This window comes from Osmia bicornis, chromosome 13 (assembly GCF_907164935.1).
Source record: "Osmia bicornis bicornis chromosome 13, iOsmBic2.1, whole genome shotgun sequence".
Classification (NCBI taxonomy): Eukaryota; Metazoa; Arthropoda; class Insecta; order Hymenoptera; family Megachilidae; genus Osmia; species Osmia bicornis.
This window is the reverse complement of record NC_060228.1, coordinates 6,131,478-6,153,221: the sequence shown is the minus strand read 5'-3', so window position 1 is coordinate 6,153,221 and position 21,744 is coordinate 6,131,478. Positions and strand designations below refer to the sequence as shown.

Here is a 21,744-nt window from a genome sequence, read left to right as displayed (position 1 = left end):
GCATGAAACATAAAGAAAATCCCTGCAGCTCATTCGAGACGCTTGTAATCATCCTCTTCCCGCGAATGACCCTAAGCTCGTTTAATATTCAGCCATGATCCAACGGCAAAGAAACGCGTTCCGTGTGGCCGGAGTGCTTTCCCAGCGATTTTTCAATAATTCACCGGAGCAACGGGGAAAACGAAAACAAAATCAACGTTGAATTTCACGGTACAGCGGTCCGTAAAAGGGGTAGAGAAGATGTTGGCCGTTAATGGAGAGAAACGAAAGTAAGGAAGGAAGACGTCGGGAACGGTATAAGTAATTGAAATGTTTCGAAGCCGAAGAGGAACCGTTCGATTCTGCTCGTTCGAGCCGGGTAGATGCGGTAAGCATGATAAGAAGCGAGGAAGTAAAGACATCAAACGTATAAACCGAGCAACTTCGAGCAGCCGAACTTCGAGACGAGTAAAATGGCCACTGCTGGTTACCGAACGGGGGTCTTGCTTGGTCCACCGCAGATGTTGCACCACGTTCGTGAAACGGTGGTCTGATTGATCAAAGGGAACACTCTGAATGAGTAGCCTTTCCTTTTCTTTCCTTTTTTTTTTTTCTTCCTTCGATTCGCTTCGGTCCCGTTTTCCGACGTCAATTACGCTCATCACCGGATCGAAATGAAGGCACTCGGTGAAGTTTTTTCTTTGAGAAACCCGAGTCGCTGGCTTTCGTCGCAAAGGTATCGGTAAATTGGATTTACCATCGGCGTGTTTTGTTCGCGTTTTATTGCACGTTACGTTTGCGTGAAAATCGTGGACGGGATTTGGAAATATTTGGGACGCCCAGGTATCGAAGTAGCTTCTGGTTAATTAGAAGTTAATACATTTCACGAGTAGTTGATTCATTTAATATTGCACGATTTATTATTGCATGATTTACCTCGTATAAATATTTTATCTATCACAAAAATAAATTTTATTCTTCTGTCAGATTCAAAACAAATTTATTGACGAATATATCCATAGAAGAGCTCGTCTTTTTCCCATAAAACAAAAGAATATCTATGTTTACCAAGGGAAATAAGTATAAATAAAACGTAATCTCTACTATTGTATTTATTGGTGTTATAACGTGAAACAGATACAAGATTAGAAAGGGAAAAAGACATTTGTCGTAAAAATTCTGACTGATAGGAGATGTCGACACTTGAGAGCGTAGATTTCGATTGCAACGTCGAATAGGCGGTATCTCGAAGTCGCAAATGACGGTTGTTCGAGGTACTTTACTATCGCGGCAGGTTCCTCGGTAATTCCTCCCAAAGGTAATAAAAATGGCATCGAAGAAAGCAAAAGTATTTATGCTCGTGTATATCCGTGAATCTCGGGTACGCGTTGAAATTCTCCAGGCACCGAGAGTCGCTTGAAACTTGAACGTTTCTAGTTTCTTCGAAACTTCGGCAATATGTCTTTTTATCAAGCTTCGGAGAAAGTATCGAGAAGGAAGACTTACTAATATCGCGGCTTATCGGCAGCAAAGTTAGACGAAAGACGAAATAAAAGTCCGATAAAAGGGTCAAGATTAACCTTTAAACTGCTTTCAAGAAAATTCACTTACTTTTCAAAGAAATCACAATTATTTTATTATTGGCATATTCTATTTTTCTGTAGATATCTAAATTCCTTATTCAAACATTAAATCGAGGGTAACAATTCGGTTGATTAATGTTTCGTTCCCTTGTTCGCTGTCGGTATCGGAATTTTAGGAGTACCTTTTTATTCGCGCGAATATTCTCCGGATCTAAGTCACAATTTCCATGAAAAAGATTTAGACCCGGCTTCCACGGTACTCAAGCGCTTCATACCTATTCATAGCATGCAAATTCCTGAAACGTCGCTTTTTTTTTCAAGCGAACAAGGAAAAGCAAGAAATGCTAGGCTCTCGTCAAAGCTTAAAATGTTCGTTCATTTTCTAAGCGAATATTGAGGAACCGATTGATGAATACTTTTCGAAGTTGCAGTCATAAAACAAGCTTAAGGAAACTCTTTACTCGCAAATAATCCCGTTGACATTTGCTAAATTCGGAAGCTCATTCTGAGAGTACGAGATTCACTTACGATTTCAGCTAGTATCCTCGGTCTTCTTTGTGGGTGGGCGAGACGCCACACGAACACGCGTGTTTACACTTATTCGCGAAAATTCGTGGCTGAAGGCGTCCGCTTTCGAGGAACGTAATTGTGCCGGGAGGATTTTAGGCTGCATTCAACGGAAATCGAGTTAAGACGACTGCGAATGAGCGTTGGTAACATTGTTTCGTGGCTGGGATTCAGGATTGCTTCGTGTAATGCGGGAAGCTTTATCATTTTCGCGAGCATAGAATTGCGAGCCTGATTATATTCTTTCATGAAAATGAAACATTGGGTAAAAAAGTTTTCTAGGATTATTATCTGGGTGTAATTGTAATGATGAAGAAAGGGAAGTTAAGGTGTTTAATGAGGATTGATTTATGATGGAACGCACGTAGTTGTCCATCAAGACCCATCAGTGGTTCGTTTACCCTCGCATTGAAACCTTAGATTTAATTATGAATGGTCTTCCTTATTTTACCCTGGTGTGAAGACAGGGTGCTAATAGGTTTATGGATCCCCTGGCATTTCGCCTTTGTAGTGAAGAGGTTAAAGTCGAGTGATGTGCAATAATTGATTTATTGGAACATAATTGATTTTGGTTGAAGTATCAAGTGTTTCATAAATTTACGTGAAAATGAAAAATGGAATATGAAACAAAGACTACATCAAACTTGATAATATTAAAGAGCCAATTAACAGCTTAATTTAAGTGAAATAAGAGAAAATTGAAATTTAATTACAACTTTCTTGTAATTAAATATTATGTTGAAGTTTGACATAGTATGTCGATATCATACGAGAACATTCTCGCAAACTCAAGTTCAATTATTGGATGAAAATTAACTACATTCCGTAACGGGAGTGGTTTGCACGTTCAATATTATTCTTTATCGTTCATTCTCTGAATTGCGGTCGACAGAAGTTTGTCCCTGTTATTCGCGAAGAAGGGAAGCGCATTCAGCGACTTATTTGCCCGGGGATAATTAGTTCGAAACTTTGGCGTCGCGAGATTGAAAATCCTTCTAGACGCGTTGCCACTGTTTTCCTCGATGACGTTCCCACCCCTAACGACTAATTCGTCGCAATCAAATTTAATTATCCAAATGGCATTTCTGTGGAGCCGTTCTTACACTAATTTCACTCTCGACTTGATTAAAGTCGTCTACATTGTTCCACGATCGACGAATCAAACAGTGCAAGTGAGAATATAACGAGAGGAGCATTATTCTGGTTACAAGATGATCTTAATACGTTGATCACGTCGACGAGGAATCAATTGTCGATGATACAATTCTCCGAACTTCCGACGCGATTTAGTCTACGAGAATTTCCTTGAATAACCAGATTACCGGTATTCATCCCTTGGCAATTTCTCATTTTGACTGGCTAACGACGCGAGGGGAAGTCGCGGAGTTCCAGAAGGGTGGGTGTCCGAGGCACGCGATACCGTGGGAACAGAGAAGAATTCCTTCGACGTAGGTAACGGATGAGGGGGCGAGAAAGTTAGCACTGCTATAACTCATCGTTCACGCCTTATTTACCTAGTCTCCGTTATAGGGAACTCGATCGTTCTACGTTCTACACCTCGTCGAATCCTGCAGGATTGAATTTTAACGCGCGACCCCGTTGAAAGGGGGAACCGACTGGAAGCTGCCAGGTACGCGGCTGCATTACGGATAAACCCCTGTGTAAGGGGGTGTCGGAGGTACGAAAATAAGCAGGAAATAAATGACGTCGCTGCGCGTCGGCTCCGTTTTCGAATGAAACGACGAGCGCGTGATTGTTATTTATGCCAGGGAATCGGGGGTAAAACGACGTTCTTTCCGCTCGAAACGCGATACTACAGGGACGGAATGTCATTATTCTTGCATAGATCGTTTGCGGAAACTCGAGGCTCGATGACGTTATCGCTGACGTTGTTGGAAATTGAGAAACCTTCCGGCTGTAACGTTACGACGCGTCGGATCTGTACTTTTTAACATTTCCCCGGAGACAGTGCAGGGAAAAAGAAGGATTTTTAATATCAAATATTTATCAGCAATTCTGACTTGAATTTCCTTCAAACGACGTTTCGTACATTTTTACCTGACACGATCTCTTGTTACAAATGGATCGTTTGTCTTAGAATTAATTTTTAATAAACCTCACAGAAAATTTGAGCGTTACGCTTCGATAATTAATACAGATTCAAGGTTCAAGACCAAAATTCATCTCCTTTTCTGCAAATAAATTCTGAAAGGCGTTCGTTGCGGAAGTAAGTGAAATGTCGAGGGTAAAGGGTGGAAATTAATAATTCGAGAAACCGCTGGTTCGCGCGCGAGAATTTCCGCCGCGATTACTTACATAGATCATGCCGATGAGCATCTTCCCCGATAGAGCAAGCTGTCGTCGACAGATAGACTCCTTCCCCTTTCTAGTTCACTCTTCTCATCTAATTCTCATTTCTTCGCTGTCCAAGAAGGGCTCGAAAGGATTCTGTTCCCATGGTCGTAGTTAATTTATATGGCTCCTTCGTTGCTACTCCGTGGATCTCTTCTATCGAACAGACGGTCCGAGATTCTAAGAGTATCGATTATACGGCAATTCCTTTTTAACGAGCTCTCGATAACGTCTCTAGCTAAAGGGCGAATGGGTGCAAGAGGGTGGGGGTCCTGATTTAACGCGAGAAACTGTACGATTTAGAGAGGAACGATCGTTTCTTACGGCCATATAGCCTGTAATCTTCTATCGACTGGTAATCTCGATCAACATCTTCGGATTTTGCCGAGTGAACGAAAGGAGTAACGCGATAGAATTTTTCATCGAGACTCACCGTTATCCGAACGTTCGATTAATTAGAAAAGTTTCCTTCGTTGATCCGCTTGACTCTTTCTGTCCGAGGAACTTTAAATTAGCCTCGACGGACGCTTCGATACCGTGAAGCTTACTTACTAATTTTATATGCGTTTACGGGATGTTCTAAGGTAAAGTTTTTGTTAGAGTTAACGCGCGATCGGGATCTTCCGAAGGCTGCTTTGTCGAAGCGAACGGAATAATTCAGTAGAGAATTTCGTATCGAGTTTTATAAAATGATACGAAAAGTTCTTTATTTGTTTAATATTCTTAGTTTATTAGTCTTCCCTTTTTTGCTGAGAGGACTTATCGCTACTTTCAAACAGAACGCGCCTCATAACGACCCCCGCATGGTTTATGCATGATGGTAACTTCTTTTTCATTCAGGTCGTTAGGTACCTTACAACCCTCTTCGTAGGAAAATGAACAAAGAAGGCTGGGTTAATTTCTTGCCGAGAAAGGATAATTATTTTTACGTATTTGCAATTTGGGTAATTTTTTAGCCAAGTAAATTTTATTCTATTTCCTTTATTTCTGGAGGGCGTTGATTCTCAATATCTTTGAAATTGAAAAATTATTTTGTCTCGGAATTTCATTCATTTAAAAGATAATAAAGTTATTTCTTAACACTCGAAGAAGAGAAGTTTCTTTAAATTCGGAAAAACTCTTCAAGTTGCCCCTACATTTGAACAACTACGACCAATAACTTCGTAAACCCCTTTAAGCACCGAGTGCTCACGTTTCTCTCCGAGAAACCCCAAGAAAACGTCAGTCTTGATAATAAATCGTTGTTGTGTGCCAAGCAACGAGAACATTGGCCGGAATATCGGCGCTTCGGTCGTCGGGAAAGGGGTTGCAATACACTGGAAGCGTCACAGAGCAATGCATCATCAGAATGGTGCTCGTGTGTGTTGTACGTCAGCTGGTAAATACCTAAGAACCTAGTCGAAACGGCCGTTTGTCTTCCGATCACTAAAATTTTCGATTACATTGGTCAAAATGAAACAACAACCTCTTTGACTTCATTCGTTCTCAAATAGAAATAGGTAATGGAACATACAAATCAAAATTATTTTTTATAGAGTTATAATAAAAGTTTCAACTTTCAAGAAGAGTAGAGGATTTTGTAAAATAAATTTATATCATGTTCACGAAATTGAGGGACGAAGTGTGTCAGCATTGACAAGAAAAATATTGATTTTTCTGACGTATATTTAAAATCTATCACTAGTCATGGGAAACCGAAATATTGGTTTTTCGGATGTGCAAACAAAAGTACTTTAAAAGCTGAACAAAAATAATAACAGGTAGTAGTAAAAATCATGATCAAAAATGGAAATTCATATCCCACAGAAACACATTATTATCTTCACTGTTGGTAATTAAATTATCGAGCAAATTACTGTCAGTGTATTCTCTGTTATAAATGGCGAAACATCTACAAATTCATTTCTAATCCACGTTAAGCCCCGGGTTTGTTCACGCGTTAGCATCCCTCGAAATACACAACGACTGTATGACTTATCGGAAAAAGCTTTCTACGTGGCTTTTGCATGGAACACCGTTCATTGAATGAAATATTGTGAACGCGATATTCTCACATTCGTACGAACCCGAAAATTCCATAGTTATCTTCCATTAACCGATTGTACATTGCTTGCATTCATCAAGCTTCCTCCTGTCCCTATGGGTAGCCAGTGATCTTTCCTTTTTCCCTATGATTATTTTATCCTCGAAGGACAATTTTTTCCTGGGGATTTAGGGTGGAAATTCATCTGATAAAAGTGAGTGTTTGACAAATTCGCTTTGACTTTGCTGATTGTATCTTGTTCGCTAAGACACTTTTGGTCGAGTAAATTTACGATCATGCAAGGAGGGATTCTTTTTTATTCTGTGGATATTTTTAGATAAATATTTAGTAAAAGATATTCCTTTGAAAAACAGGTTAATTTAACTAAATTTTTCATTCCTCCTGCCACGAGTTCAAACACAATGGTAGAAGTTATACACCAGTTAAAATAATTAAAGGCATCGTACATTGAGACAATAGTCGTTTAAGGGTTTAACAGTTGGCTGTATTTTCCGTCTGCCGAATGGAAACGTCGCTCCCTTTGATTTGTTCACACAGGATTAAACGTAATGTTCTTACCAGCGCCGGTTGCTTTCACTTTGTTAGCTTTCGCGATCGCGAAATAAGATTACGTGCGCGTGCATTGCTGGCACCCTTTCGAGAAATCTCAATAGACTTTGGCGCAGTTATTCAGGGCTGAGATAACTAGGGAGGTGGTGTCCCTTTGAAGTTTTCATTCTCAATGCATCAGAATATAGTTACTCCGAAGCCTTGGAAAACGAGATCGTCTACCTTCCCGTCGACATTTTTAAGATATTGTTTCTTACTTCCTTTGAAAATCCTTGAAAAAACCCTTGTATTTTATACATACATCAAAGGCTCAATTGAAACCTAAATAGCAAAAAATAACGAGCTTCGTTCAAATCAAATTCCCAAGGAAACACATTTATCCTCGAACGGCGGACCATGGAGAGAGCCTCGATTTGAATTGAATTTTGTATTTCATATTATTCGTATCTAAATCTGAAATCTCCTTCCACAAAAGCGAATAAACGCTATTCCAATCAATGGTATCAGCAAGAAACTATAGAAGACACTCTGATTGCAATGTTCAATTCAAAGAGAACTCTCTCGTGGGAGTAGTAAGCACCGAGTGCAGAGATCAGAGACACGTAAAGGTAAAGGGCCCGTGTTTCTAAGGAACGTTGCGACGGAACGATAAGGGAAAGAACATGTAGAGAAGACAGAGCAAAGTGCGGTACGTACATATGTAGGTAGTTTCCGTGGGGCAATGGTGGCACACGTGCTCGTTTCGGAAGGTAACCAAGGGAAGGAATTCCTTTTACCCTTACCCTCGATGGAATGTCTTTGTCGTAGCACTTGGAAAGATGGGAACGGGTCCGCGTGGAAAAGTTTACCCTCTGCCAGCCTCGATCGCGTTAATGGGAGTTTGAGCCCTGCCATCCGGCCGAGACGAAACTCGGCCGGAAGTAACTTTTGGAAATTTGCAAACTAACTGATGGAAACCTCATTTCGCGTGAGCCATCTTGAACGCGTCGTTTCCGCTTGCAAACGTTGTCCGCGCAGATGCTACAACACCGAATGTCACTCGGAAACGAGAACAAATGGGTCATCGTGTGGTAGGGAAATTCTTTTTACTTAACGATGGTATTCAGTTTTATATTCAAGTTGGTAAATTTTCATTTCGATTCAGGAACGAATCTTTCTTTCACCATCCATTTTCCACCGAATTCACTCTCTCAACAAATGTTTCCTTTACATAATATCTCGTCCCTGCTTGATTCTATACTTCACTCGCATGACTTCTTGATCATATACTTGTTCGTTCTGCTTGCATTCGATGTAGAACGGGAATGAGCTCTGTGCACCACGTTGACGAACTCTGGGATTTCCTCTGGTAAAATTGCACGGCAACGAGACTGGATGGGAAAAAATTACGATGCACACACGCAGAGATATAATAATTCATTCTATACGAGAAACGTACGAAATTCTATCATAATTCTGATTAACAAATCCCGATTTATATGTAGAAGTAGGAATACCATTTTCATTGTGTTTCACGTTGATCGAACGGTTCAATTTGTTAGAGCACTTTGCGTCGTGAAATTGATGAATTAAAATGAGAGCAAATGCAAATTATTATTAAACAGTTTCATTCAATAGAATCTCCCTAATATCATCCATCAAACTCTATGAAACTTGGAGATTGAAATTGCTCTACTGTTTCTTAAATCATTCTGTCCATCAAATCCAATTAGAATTCACGTCGACGGTGCAGTTCGCTATAGCATCGGAATCAGAAGATCTCTGAGGCGATCCATTTTAAGATTATTCAGTTCTGTTTCATCAAATACTACTGACAAAATATTTATACTCCACATCGGTGTTTGTACAAACAAGATACCTAATTAAGAACATTATATTTTATAGTTTCCGTTATATTACTTATAGGACGATCCGATAATAAAATTCACTGTTGAGTAAGGATAGTAAAATTCCGACATGGAACAAAATTGCTCTAATAATATGCAGAATTATTCAAATGAGACTTAGGCTGACTAATAATATAAACTACCGCGTTCCTTTGACACGCACCGCCTCGTCTTCGTTAAATCACGAAGTATTACGCTTCATTAAACTTGCCGCTGCGTACTTGGAGCACGCGTTATCGGAAAGTCGTTAAAATCAGAGACCGCGTCGATGCGGAAGTCGCATCAATTTTTTGCCGTTTTCGTCGAGAGGGTTGATATTTATTGTGCAATAGCCGGCTCGATGGCACGTACGATATATTCGAGGGAACGCTCGGTAGACTGCAACCAGTTATCCTCGCCTGTAGCCTCGGCACTCATGCTCCATTGGGAACTGTTCGCTTATTCCGATCCAGACTCTCCCTTATGCATGTGTAACGCGAGAATGATATAGGCGGGTCAGTATGAAAACGCGGAGAAACGGAGGGCGGAAAAGGTGGGTTGTTTGTTCAGCATTTTATTCCGTAATATTCTGCTTTTTGTATTTTAAATTTCATTGCCATGAAACACAGTATTACGTACAATATAGTATTTTTGAAATCATAATGCTCCATGACAATGCAATGCAAACGATATAAAATATGAAATGAGACGGAAAGTTGAACCTTTCAGTTGAAGAAAAAATCAGAAATGAAGGTAAACGAGGGATATCGAGACTTAACAATGAATAAACGTACAACGCGGAAGTTTGTCCAGAAAGTTGCTTTCTTTTTGCCAGTTAACTATTGTCGAAACTTCCACAAAGATAACCTGCTAACGTGAACGAATAAAACGTGCTCGGTTCCGAGCAGCGAGTAAAGTAGACAAGCAGAATAAATTGCTTTCCTCGTTCTGAAACGTGGTTCCCGTCGTAATTCCGACAACTTTTCCCTTCGTTTACCTGTAACGTGTTCGTTCCATTATTCCGTGACTAGAAATACATTTTTAACGACATGTAAGAAACCATATCGGCTTTGGAACGACATAATTGGTAACAGGAGCTTCGATCTGTCACTCCTCATCTCAGACCCTTTATTTTCTTTGTTTATGCTAGAAGAAAATATCATAGAGACGTCGTTCATAAATTTTTACGGAACGTGTTATTTTGCTGTAGGATTTAACGAACCGATAACGAAACTTACGAGAATTTAGAAACTTTATACTTGCCGTCGGAAGAGTTTCAAACAAAACGTGAATTATGAACTCGAGAAATTTAATTATTTTTTATGAATATATAGGATGAGAAAACGTGCATACATGTCTTCACTCGTTCCCAAATGTATCGCGTATTCAAGAGTTTGCTGCACAAGCATGTACCAAACAGAGACCATAAATTATCGAGGAGTTTAAGTTGCGAGAGACGGTTGCAATTTCCCTGAAATTGATTTCACCGGTGTGTCAGTGGCCCTGGGCAATGTACCGTCCGATATTTGTCAGAGTTCCTTGTGTCCTTGCATCGAGTGATAAACGAGAGGACCCGGTGTCCTCGCGTCGTCTTTATGCGCGTGCACGTGCTCCCATTTAACTATGGTATAACTACTGACTCGGCAAGCCGCTGACAAAATGTATTGTATGAACACCTCGTGTTAACGTGTGCAGTTATTCTTCAGCAGATATAATCTTCGAATATTTGTGGCTAGAGAAATTCATTTCACTATTTCATCTTTTGTGTCATCAAATCGTGTTAGAATTTTGATATCTTGAAATCATTCGTTTATTCAAAAATCAGTGATCAAAGTCAACGATAAAAACGACCATAGGAAGAGGGTTTAGAATTTAACAGCTTCAAGCAATTGCAGCAGTTTTCCTGAAAATTTTCCTAAATTTCCCTCCACAATCAAATCTCGTCGAGGCTATGTTCAGCCGCAAAAACGTTTTCCGCGTAACAGGACATAGAAACCCGTTTCCGTCGTTTCGCTTTTTTCCCCTCGTCGCTTTGGTCGAGTTGTTTTGATTAGATTAAAACGGTACACGCCACACGTAACGGGGAAAAATTATTCACCCCGTTTTAGATGGTGCATTCCAGCAGTTGCTCTGCAACTCGTTGTACCACACACGGGGCAGGAAGTAAACGGAGGATCCGGTTCAAACGGACGAAGAATCACGTCTCGTCATTGCTGTCCTGAAAATATACAGGGTGTTCTGTAATAAATGGAACCCGCATAAGTTTATTTCTGATTTCTAACATCTTCTGATTTTCATAATTGGCTATGTGCAATAATTTATTTAGAATCTTACTAAAATAATTAATAATCATTAAAATCTTTTTTTATTAATTTCAGTATCTCTGTTACAACTTCTATATTAACACTTTTTCGCACTTTTATGGAACACTCTGTATGTCCCCAGTTCTTTATCCAGGATTCTTGAGATAACAAATGCCGAATAATAACATCAGTTTCGTGCAAATGACTCGTGTCTCTGCCGACCACACGGGTTCATATTTTTCTTCCACGATTACGAATGGTAATCCGCTTTGCTGGGTCGCAGAGGACTGTTCTGCCCTCGAGGGATTGTAATTTCTAACTCGCCCACGGTTCTTAGAAAAACAGCCTCGCAGCGTTCTGCTGGCCTTTAATTCGTGCGAGACCCTTTTTGAATGCCATTACGCGGATTTAACTTACAAATTGTTCAAACCTTTCCTGGATTTTTTGGTACACTCACTCGTCGCTTGCTTTTTGTTACCTTTGTGAAAGAATTTTCTGTGATTTCAGCGTACCCAGTTACAGAATCCACAGTTTTCATTACCTATTTTAACTTCTACAAATTAGTGCATTTTCAGTGAAATCGGAATTAAGCTTGTCATTCTGATTGAAGACAAGCCACGATTTCAAACTCTCTGCTAATCAGGGAATCGAAATTCAATGTATCCCCTTTCGAAGTTCCCTAATTACGTTGCAAATTGCATTTGCAAATGTATCGAATAACTGGAACCAGCAAAACTATGTATCTCAACAATTCCGTTGAACATTGATTGAATCAAACATCCTTGGGAAATGAATCGAACAAAGCAATTCGACATTGTTTGCCATTCATAGATTTCAACAGCAGAAGTCGTGTACAATATTGGAACAGATTTTGTCAGGATAAATATATTATTGTCTATCCATTTCATTTTTAAATGTCGATGTACAAATGACAGAAGTTTCAAAAAAGTCTTACTCGCAAAAATATTTCAAGTTTTAAGCATCAGGAAATATTTGAAGAGAATGCAAAAGAGGGGTGAAAATTTTCCTAATATCAGCCATTTCTCATTACAGAAAATAAAATTTCTACTCGTCGAAAGTATCTAGTATTCAAAGGGTTAAAATCCAACAATTTCCCTTCCAATTCTCAAAATTCACAATCTCGATTTTCTAAAATCGTTCAAATCTCTCAGTTATCCGCCAATAAGATATTCAAATTAGCTCGTAAAAATTGCACGGAAAGCCCTTCTCGAATTTTTTTGCTCGAATAATCGTTTCAAAGTGGCTGCGCGACTTTATTCCGCGTCTCGTATTCTTGCTATACGCCGGAAAGCTGTAGGAGGGTGTACAGTTCTTGGGGCGGTTAGAAAAATTCCAACGATTTACCGTCAGGAAGCTCTCGAGGGATTTGCGGAAAGAAAGCCACGACTTCCCTGTAACTGACACACCAATTCTCCCTGGGGTAAAGGCAAGTGTGACTAACGCGCGAACGAAGCCTTGGTTACCCTCTACGTGTCTCTTTGTTCCACTGTTTCCGAGCTTCCCCTATCTGCTTGATCGCGATTTCCCCACGTAGGGTCGTTGTTCACCGAGCGGACACACCGATGAAAGGTGAAACAAGGCGAAACCAGTGGAACGAGGTAACGGACAATTAATGCCCGACGGATAAACGCGTGCGAACCGTGCTAACAACGGAGATACCGTTTCCTTGCCCGTGATGGATCCAACGACTTCTCCGGTTGCTTGTTCGTCCGCCGATGAATCGGATTAACGTTGCATTGTCGCTGCACAATGTTGCTATTTATAGGGAGACTCGACGGCGAAGAGAATTCTCGTTGGTGACAAGATTCATTAGGGCATCTGTTGTGCAGTTCATTTGAGACTCTCCTGGACTGAAATGTCAGAATTACAGTTTAAGCTTTCTGAATTTTTACGGATAGAGCACAATAAAACTGTAGAAATTTTCTGTATAAAAATAATTTTGAAGTTTACTTCATCCAAAGGGTGGCCAAATAAAATAATTTCATAATTTTTTAACTACTCAAATAATAATATGGAAACATATTCCATATTTCAAGATTTTGGTAATTGCTGTATCTTCCAAGCATTTAATTATTGATTTATAATTAGTTTGATATAATTAGACGGTGCTTTATCCAAGTTAGATATTCTATACTCTTCCTCTTCTATCCTCTACTTCCTGCAATATCATGTATAGCTATCTTCCATCCTTCGTGAAGCTCGAGCCGCTTACCCAAATTATTAGAACATTTCGTTCTCTAATTATTCGAACTAACAACACTACGATCTTACGTTCACAAATGAAATTTTAAACTACTGTTAAATTTTACTACGTACTATTCTGAGGCTGTACTTCATTATGTCACGATTATGAAATCAACAGAATTTCTCTTCACCTCATTCGAAATGAATTTACATCGAGCAAGCTGAAGCATGCTCGTAATTTCCAGAATACGAGCGACGGTTTGGTTATGATAATTAATTAAAAGGCGTACCCGAGAGTTGCCGAACGCGGAAGCAATTTAATGGACGTCGAAGAAACCTTCTTTCCACCGATTCATTTCCGTGACGATTTTCATTCGAAGACGCTTCCAGTCGAAGAGAATCGATATCCAATCGTATCAGCGATCTCGACAACGCTCGCAGCTGCGAATTTATTTTGCAGTCACAGTCTTAATGATCCTTAGCAGGCGGAGTGCTTCTTTTTCTTTCAAACATTGCAACATCTAGATCACTCACGTACAGATTCATTTTTATATAATTTTTTCATTATTTAGATAAGATAGTTAAGGATATGATAAACAGTTTCCTTCGTATTATAATAATTGACAACCCATAAAACCTGAACTTTATCGATTCTCACTCCATGTCTGACCATATATCGTTATTTCTACTGTGGCAATTAATACATTGGTTACCACGGGATAATTGGTGATAAACGCCTCAAAATTTATATAACCATACAATTAGCAAAAATAAATTAGAATTAAAATTTTGAATAATGATAAATTTGTAAATTAATCTATCACTATCTTTGTCTACTCATTTATCTCCATTATCGATCACTATCATTATAAAGGGACTCGCTCTGCATAAATGTTTAAATCAAGCCCATTAAAAGATAAATTATACCTATATAATCGTACATGTATATTGAGTAGCTATTAAAGTACTGATTAATAACATCAATTTCTTTATAAGACGCATATGGTGCGTCTCAACATAAATACATGCCATAGTTCAGGACACACACGGTGTGTCGTTATTCTCGAGCGTGTTTAATACGGTTTTCATGTAAATGAAAATCTAGTCGTGCAACTAACCGGAGATTAAGCATCTACCGACATGCGCCGAAGAATCCGGACTAGATTAGCGACACTTCTCTTTGGTCACTGCTCTTTCGTCCCAGTCGATGATCTTATACATCGTGTACGGCTCATTTAACAGGCACCGAGTTTCGCATAAATTTAACTAAAAGTAGAGGGAAAAAGGGAGCGAGCAGAGTTGAGAGCGTATCGCTAATGATACGTGACGGTAATACCTGTCGGACAGGTTAATTGAAAATAAACGAACGGTGCTCGTGTATTTTTGATGATAAATAAACTTCATTTCCACTCGGTACGTGATGCTGCTTTGATCTTGGAATTGATGGAAAAAGTAAAAGCTTATTTTCACACTTTTGAGTGATTTGGAAATTTCAGTGGGGATTTAATTAACTATTTATTGGCGAGATTTTAATTGCCTATTTTGAAAACAAATTTTCCCTCGATATTCATCATTTCAGGAACTATAAATTTCAATTACTTTTCTTATAGAATTCTATTTGAAATTTCAAATGGGTCCTAATGCATTTTGGACACATCCCTTTCTCAAGGCTTTAATTTCTTCAACTTTGAAACTAATTTCATTCGTGAAAGCTAGCAAAGTGTCTCCTTCCTTAAAGAACTGTGAAGGTAAATGGGGATATGAAGTGGTCAGGACATTTTCTTTTCCGTGATCCTAATTTCTTCTAGCTCTGAGGCTAATTCTATCCATGAACCACTGTGAAATGTCTTCCTTCGGGTCGTTTCTGGGAAGCTGTAAATGTCAGCGCGATATAAAGTGGCCAGTAGGGATTTTTAGATGGTTCTCTGGACTTTGCATACGTTTCCATGCAAACTACCCGTATAATGTAACACACACAGATATTAATTTCGATGAAACTGGCCCACATTTTTATAACTGTCTTCGTTTTAAATTTACTTGGTTCCATGGTGCATTAATTGTAATTTAAAGAGTTTTAATTCATTTAATTCATAAATAACAAAATTCTCATAAATTAATTTTTGAATCCTTCGAACAAGGATGCTTTGGAAATAGATAGCAGACTTTTATTCTCTGCTGGAAACTGAAATAATCATCACTTTTCTATAAACGCCATTACACTGAATGAGCTAAATTGAAGTTATTTAATTCGAAAAACAACGGAATGGTCACTTCACTTCGTTCTATTATAAAAAGAAAGTTTCTCGATACGATTCTATCGTGTTTCACCGATAGATGTTCTCCGGAGAGAACTCTGCGAATCGGTTTCTAAAGAGTTCAGTGCAGTTTGTCTCACGTTGCCGGACAGTTCGAAGTGTTCCACTTTTGAAAGGACACTCGAGGAAAAGTTGACTAAATATCGAAGCTCTTCTCCGCGAGTTTTCATCAACCGATAATTAAGTTCGGTTATTTTACGCGAATCCTCTCTTACTCGAACACCCGTTGCCGTCGATCTCGATGCTCGTCTCGAGAGGACATCGAAGTGCTTGAACTCGTCAGATCGATGCCAAACCGCGGAACTGTTTGACGCTCGATCGGTTGGAATTAAACGGTTCGAGTGGAAAGAAAAGTCGACTTCGTGCTGCGCCATTACTCGTTATCGTTTCGTTCGATCTCCCTACTCGTTTTCGTGTTAATTCGAAAAAATTCCTCATCGCTATACGGATTTATTTATTAACCGAGCCAGTGACATTAAGCGTAGCTGCATTTTCTCTCGTTTAAATATCCTCCTTTTAGTTTTCCTCCTGTTCGCATAAATTTGCAAGACGTACGTGCTTATGGCCGAGTTCCAGCGTTGTCGAAGGCGCGCAAAAAGCGGGAAGGAAATAAGAAAAAAGGGCGGGAAAGAAGTCTAAACGTGGCCGCAACGAGTCGTATATCACGAACGGTCGACAATCGAAAGCGATTAAATGTTGTTCCGGCTCCGGTCGTCTTCCATTACGTAAAATTGCGCTATCCATTTTCCGCGACAAACACGACGTTCCCGCGAACAGTTTTGCATTCCGTTAACGAACATCGATGCCTCGGTCCGTTGACGAGAACCGTTCGCGTTTGGAAAATCATCTTTCTCGCGTTTCAACGCGAAGGAACGGGAAGTCGCGCATTCCCGACGGACGATTGTTTTTCAACGACTGAAATTTCTAGGACAATTGTGCTTGGAATTTAACTACCTCCCGTAACGACGGAAGTTTCCCGCTGCTACAAAATGAATTTCAAACTGTCGGACGAGATGCACGGCTGAGTTTCAATGGTTCAAATGTATAGGATCTGGATTCTAGTCGATACGAGCTATGTATATTAACCTGCTTTCATATTAAATTTTCAAGAATCGTTGTGCATTATGAACATCATATTCGAGTATTGTTTAACCCTCGAATGGCGGACCCTGGAGAAAGTCTCAATTTTCGTATTATTTCCATTTTCTAAATTTTAGCTTGTTTCATTAAAAATTCTGAAAATTATACATTTAACAGCCTTTAACAAACCTATTACCAACTCTCAGCTTTATCGTTCGCCGAAATAGGAGAATTTTCCCCGGTCGTTCCATTCGTTCGGTCAACTGAATCATGCGGTGGACAAATTGGATCATTCTCCTCTCGTTGACAAGCAAATTTACACGCATCGCGTGAAACGTGTACGAAAACGTATCCACCAGTGGCCGCTATTATTTTCCCGTGGTCGATCATCAATCTTAATAGAGAGCTAGCGAGGATCTCATTACTCACATTGTAACGGACGCGTTGATTACTCATGTAACCATTGCTCGGACACTCATCCATCTTTTATCCGCTTCGTATCGCGAGCTGATAACTCATCCGGACTTGACGCTCGCGTCGATCACGGTGGGCAGGATTAAAAAATTCCCGGGAATCGATCTTGTCGTCGTTGATTCCGTGACAGTGTCTTCCGGTCGTAACCGATCCTCCCGTGAGGACGACTATCTTAAAGAGGCATCTAGAACGGTGACGAGGCGGATAAAGTGGCGCGAGGATGAGCCGAAGAGATAGAAGGTAGGACAGGGATGAGATGGAAAAGAAATAAGAGACGTTGCTCGGCTTACGTTCGAGCCTGTTGAGAATAGAGATCCCCGATGATGGTATTAAGTTAAACGAGAGGACGAAATCTAGATCGGTACGAGAGGAAAAATGAAAGGGAAGATGAGAGAACCTGCGGCGCAGGAGCAGGTGCAAGCATGGAAACTGGTTCGTTCTTTCGCGAACTCGTATCGATTCCTTATCATTCGCGATGCAAAACTTTATGCTTCTTGTTCCCGGGTATCGAGCCCGGAAATAAGCTCGCCCGTCCGGACTTACGATGTTGGATTACCCACACCGTGTCCGACGAGTACGCGAAAGTTGGCAGGCGCGAGGAAAAGCTTCGATTGCCCCCGGGAATCCTCGAATCACGCTCCCAGGGAATGCAGGTTTACGAGGGTGCCGTAAAGCCGAATGATTTCGTTGCGTGCTGTTTAGTCTCGCTGGCTGTTTATCGGCTAGATTTTCGCGTAAAAGCGCCGCGAAGCTCGTCTTCAACCTTCGATATTTTCCTACGCGAAAACCGATGTTGAATAAAGGAAGAATGATACAGCTTTTAGACCGGACATTCGCGCACACCCGTGGTAGATATTACTTAAACGAGAACCCTGTCGCAAAGTGGACGTACATTTTTAAAGAAACGCAACCCTACAACGTTGTAACTACCGACTGGGTGTTACTTGTTCAAAGAGAATACCTTGGAACGAGTAGCGAGCGTGTCATAGCTTCGAGCCTGCTGAAATAAGAGGCTAACCCAAACGTGCCGAACCACGAAATTCCTCTAACAGTCGGCCGAGACTCTCGGATTGTTCAACGGCTCGTTATCGCCGCAAGAAACACGTCGCCAGACAGAGACGATCGCTATTGTGTGTTAAACGCGCTTTGCTAGTCCACTGTGTGGTTTCGACGGCTGTGATTGTAGAAACACAATGCTGGTGCATCTGTAAAGGCTAGATTTACGGTGTAACGAGCCGTGTTCGGGTGACGGGATTTAAGGTGCTGTGGTTAGACGAACTGTGGCGTTCGAAGGGTGAAAAGTATTTCTCGTGGTTTCGCGGTGGTATTAATTGCACCGAGGGGACATTCTAAAGACTCGCACCTTGCAATTTATTACCTAGGCATTTCTGTACATATTCAATTAAAAAAAGAAAAAATTTTCCAAGTTTGTAATTCCGAAATTTCAGAATAATAAATCTAAAGCTTAGCACTTCACATTCGAGAGTTCAGGAATTTTCAATACGAGTCAATAAATTTCACAAATCATAAAGAACACTTTTCACGCCATAACAGACGGGTGATGTCGAACATGTTTCTGTCCTATTTGTTCGTTTCATTGTTCCATGTCGAAGAGAATTCGACGGAAGCTAGTGAACGCGATGGTCGCGACTCCCCTAAGAAGCGAGGCAGCTGGAACGACCGGCATAAAAGAGACTTTCCGCTAAATTATGCAAGTCGGCATAAAAAATTCCCGCGATGAGCGGGAGTCCAGGTTCCAGCGGGCGTATAAGGTGATTCGCATTATCGTGCATGTTGGATGAACGGAAGCGAACAAGAAGCTGGTTGCGATATGAAATTTTGATCAGAAATACAGGGTAGCTGAGTGTAGGTCCGGAATCGGAAGTTATTCCGCGTCTCCCTTGGGAGTGCCGTGAATAAACGCGCGCGAACAGCCTTGCGGAAACGTTAGACCTGTAGTAATCAGCTGTTTGGTCTGATTTTCCTATTTCTATCTATTCTTGTTTGTTCCTCTGACGAAATAGGAATTTTCATTCCGTTGAAAATTGATTACTCATTTAATTAGAGATGGAATCACACGTAATAGAAATTCGCTTGTTCATTTTCAAGAAGTTAAAAGTGACTCTCGAATCATTCGCAGGGAAACGCTTTCGTTGAGACCTTTTAATGCCAGAAATCAGCCAGAACGTCTGCTACTCGCGGAATACTCGCGGGAAACGGGTATATCGCGAACACGAATACATGTCTTGCCTTCTCTGTTTCAGGCCGTTGCTGAAGCAGATAAAGAACTCGGCCGAGTCGCACATTGTACTGGATTGCTCCACCGAGAGGATTTACGACGTGTTGAAGCAAGCGCAGCAAATAGGGATGATGAGCGATTATCACAGTTACCTCATCACCTCTCTGGTGAGTCCTTTAATTAAACACAGATGCAATCAATGATTGTGTATGAATCGCGTCAACTTTTACCGTTGGATCGTTCATCGTTTATCGGATACCATTTTTCTTGGTTGATGTTCATTTTCATTTTTGTCGAATTCATTGCAAATGGGTTAAGACGAAAAAGGCACTAGCTGCTTTCATTGGAGTGATTACTATTACCATAGTAGTTTAATTTTTAAATGATTTGCTTTTCAATTTTAATCTCTCTTTGCTTAACAATTTATGCTCCACATATGTGAGCTTCTCTGTATCAAATTAAATTAACAAAATTGAGAATGAAAAGCAATTCCAAATTGAACTTGGGATCTGAATCATACTTTGGGTCAGCTAAGATCCGTTTCAATTACCTAAAGGTCCATTCTGAACCTTGCAAATGGAGAGTTAGGTGTATCTCGTAACGGTGCAGTTAGAAGCTAAAACGCGGAGGCGGCGAAGATAGGGAACTGTATTTACTGGAAACGGAGTGTCTCGTTTCCTCGTCGATTTCCTCGATCACGTTTCTGCATTAATGTACGTAAGAGACCGGTACCCTTTGTAGTTGTTCGCGCAAAGAGAATATCTCGGAGCTTCGAGCAGTCTGCACGGATTTCAGTGATTCGAATCTAGAGAAAGGAACGGTTAGGTGGCGGGTGGAAAAGGGGTGAAATCGTCGTACGTGTTGTCCCAGAATGGCTGGAGGCGCGATCGTTGTAATATCGCCGATCGTCTCTCCGGTATTCTTTCTTTCTCAACTTTTCTCCTCGCGGCGCGCATAGAGCCAAAGAATAAAGTTCTCCAAAGATGGATGCATCGAATCGACGTATCGTGTTTCCTTATTTTGCATCAGGGAAACTAGGCGCGAAGAGATAAGAGATTCGTGCCTTTATTTTCGTAAAATGAATATCATTCTGTTTTCTAATATTATGCTGTTATAAATTTTAAAAAGATGGAGGACGATCAAATGAAGATCAACTATCCGGTATCATCAAACCATAATGAAGTCATTAATCTCAAACATGGACGTGTTCAAGCGTCAGCGTTTCCCGATTTTAATCGTTCTGCCAGTTACGCGAAAATCGTAAAAACATCGTCGATATCGGTGTCGTGAACGCGGCTATTACAGTGATTAATCGACAGCAACGAGCTGGCTCGCTTATCTAATTGTATCCCATCTTCCCTTAACCGTCCGGTTATCGAGCGGCATTAACCTCCATTAAATCGAATAAACTCGGCCTGAAATACGCTCGACGATCGAAATCGAGCATTCGCATGCTTCAGCTGCGACGTGGAGCAGGAGTTTCAGCGACGATTTCCTCTTCCGCGGCGTCGTGGTCGCACTTAGTCGAGCGGGAAATCATAGGTTGCGCAGGGGAAAAACGGTGGCGCAGATTGTTCTCTGGCTTGTAATTATAAATTACTCGTAATACGGCAGCAATTTGTAGCTCCCTCGTTCATGGACTGCCTTGCAATTATTCGGTGAACGTTGGATGGTGGGAAATGATTTGTGCAGCGATCAAAAATAAGGGATAAAACCGAGCTGAGTCGAGATGGTTCTACGAAAATTATTCTTGGCTAATCGGTCTGAGCAGTTCGTTCTACTGCTCTTGGATCGGTGTAATTGGAAAATTTGTTCCCTCTGGTTATGCTATTTTTCAAGTCTCAAGATTTATCAGATCTATCCAACAAATAATGTTGCTCTTGCTTTGAGGCGAACGGAGGAGCATAGCAGGTTATTTGTAAGCGTAGAATTATTCTGGTAGGTCCGAGAGATTGTTCACTTTGTTCTTTGTATAGAATGTTGATTACGTTTTCCTTTATTTTTTATTGAGCTTGTGAAATAATACAACGATTTATGAGATGGGGTTGTTACTTTTTTCATTTTTAATGGGGGTTGTTTCAGATCCCACTTTTCGAGTTATATAAAATTAATAAATACTCTCTCGTAATCTGAGAATAATTATGAAAATATGATAAATATTAAAAGTGACATAGTTTCATCTAGAATTT

General features: G+C 40.4%; 1 protein-coding gene across 10 annotated transcripts in view; it reads left to right on the top strand.

Moving 5' to 3' along the window:
* The window catches only part of LOC114872610 (glutamate receptor ionotropic, kainate 2), a 169,457-nt gene that overhangs the window by 118,617 nt on the left and 29,096 nt on the right, over positions 1-21,744 (top strand). For all 10 annotated transcript variants that reach the window (XR_003788800.2, XR_003788799.2, XM_046288465.1 and 7 more), the window contains one exon: positions 19,581-19,722. Coding sequence is in view for 8 of the 10 variants with exons in the window: in XM_046288465.1 (XP_046144421.1) it covers positions 19,581-19,722 (142 nt within the window). In the remaining 2 variants the exon portion in view is untranslated. The remainder of the gene's footprint in view (positions 1-19,580; positions 19,723-21,744) is intronic.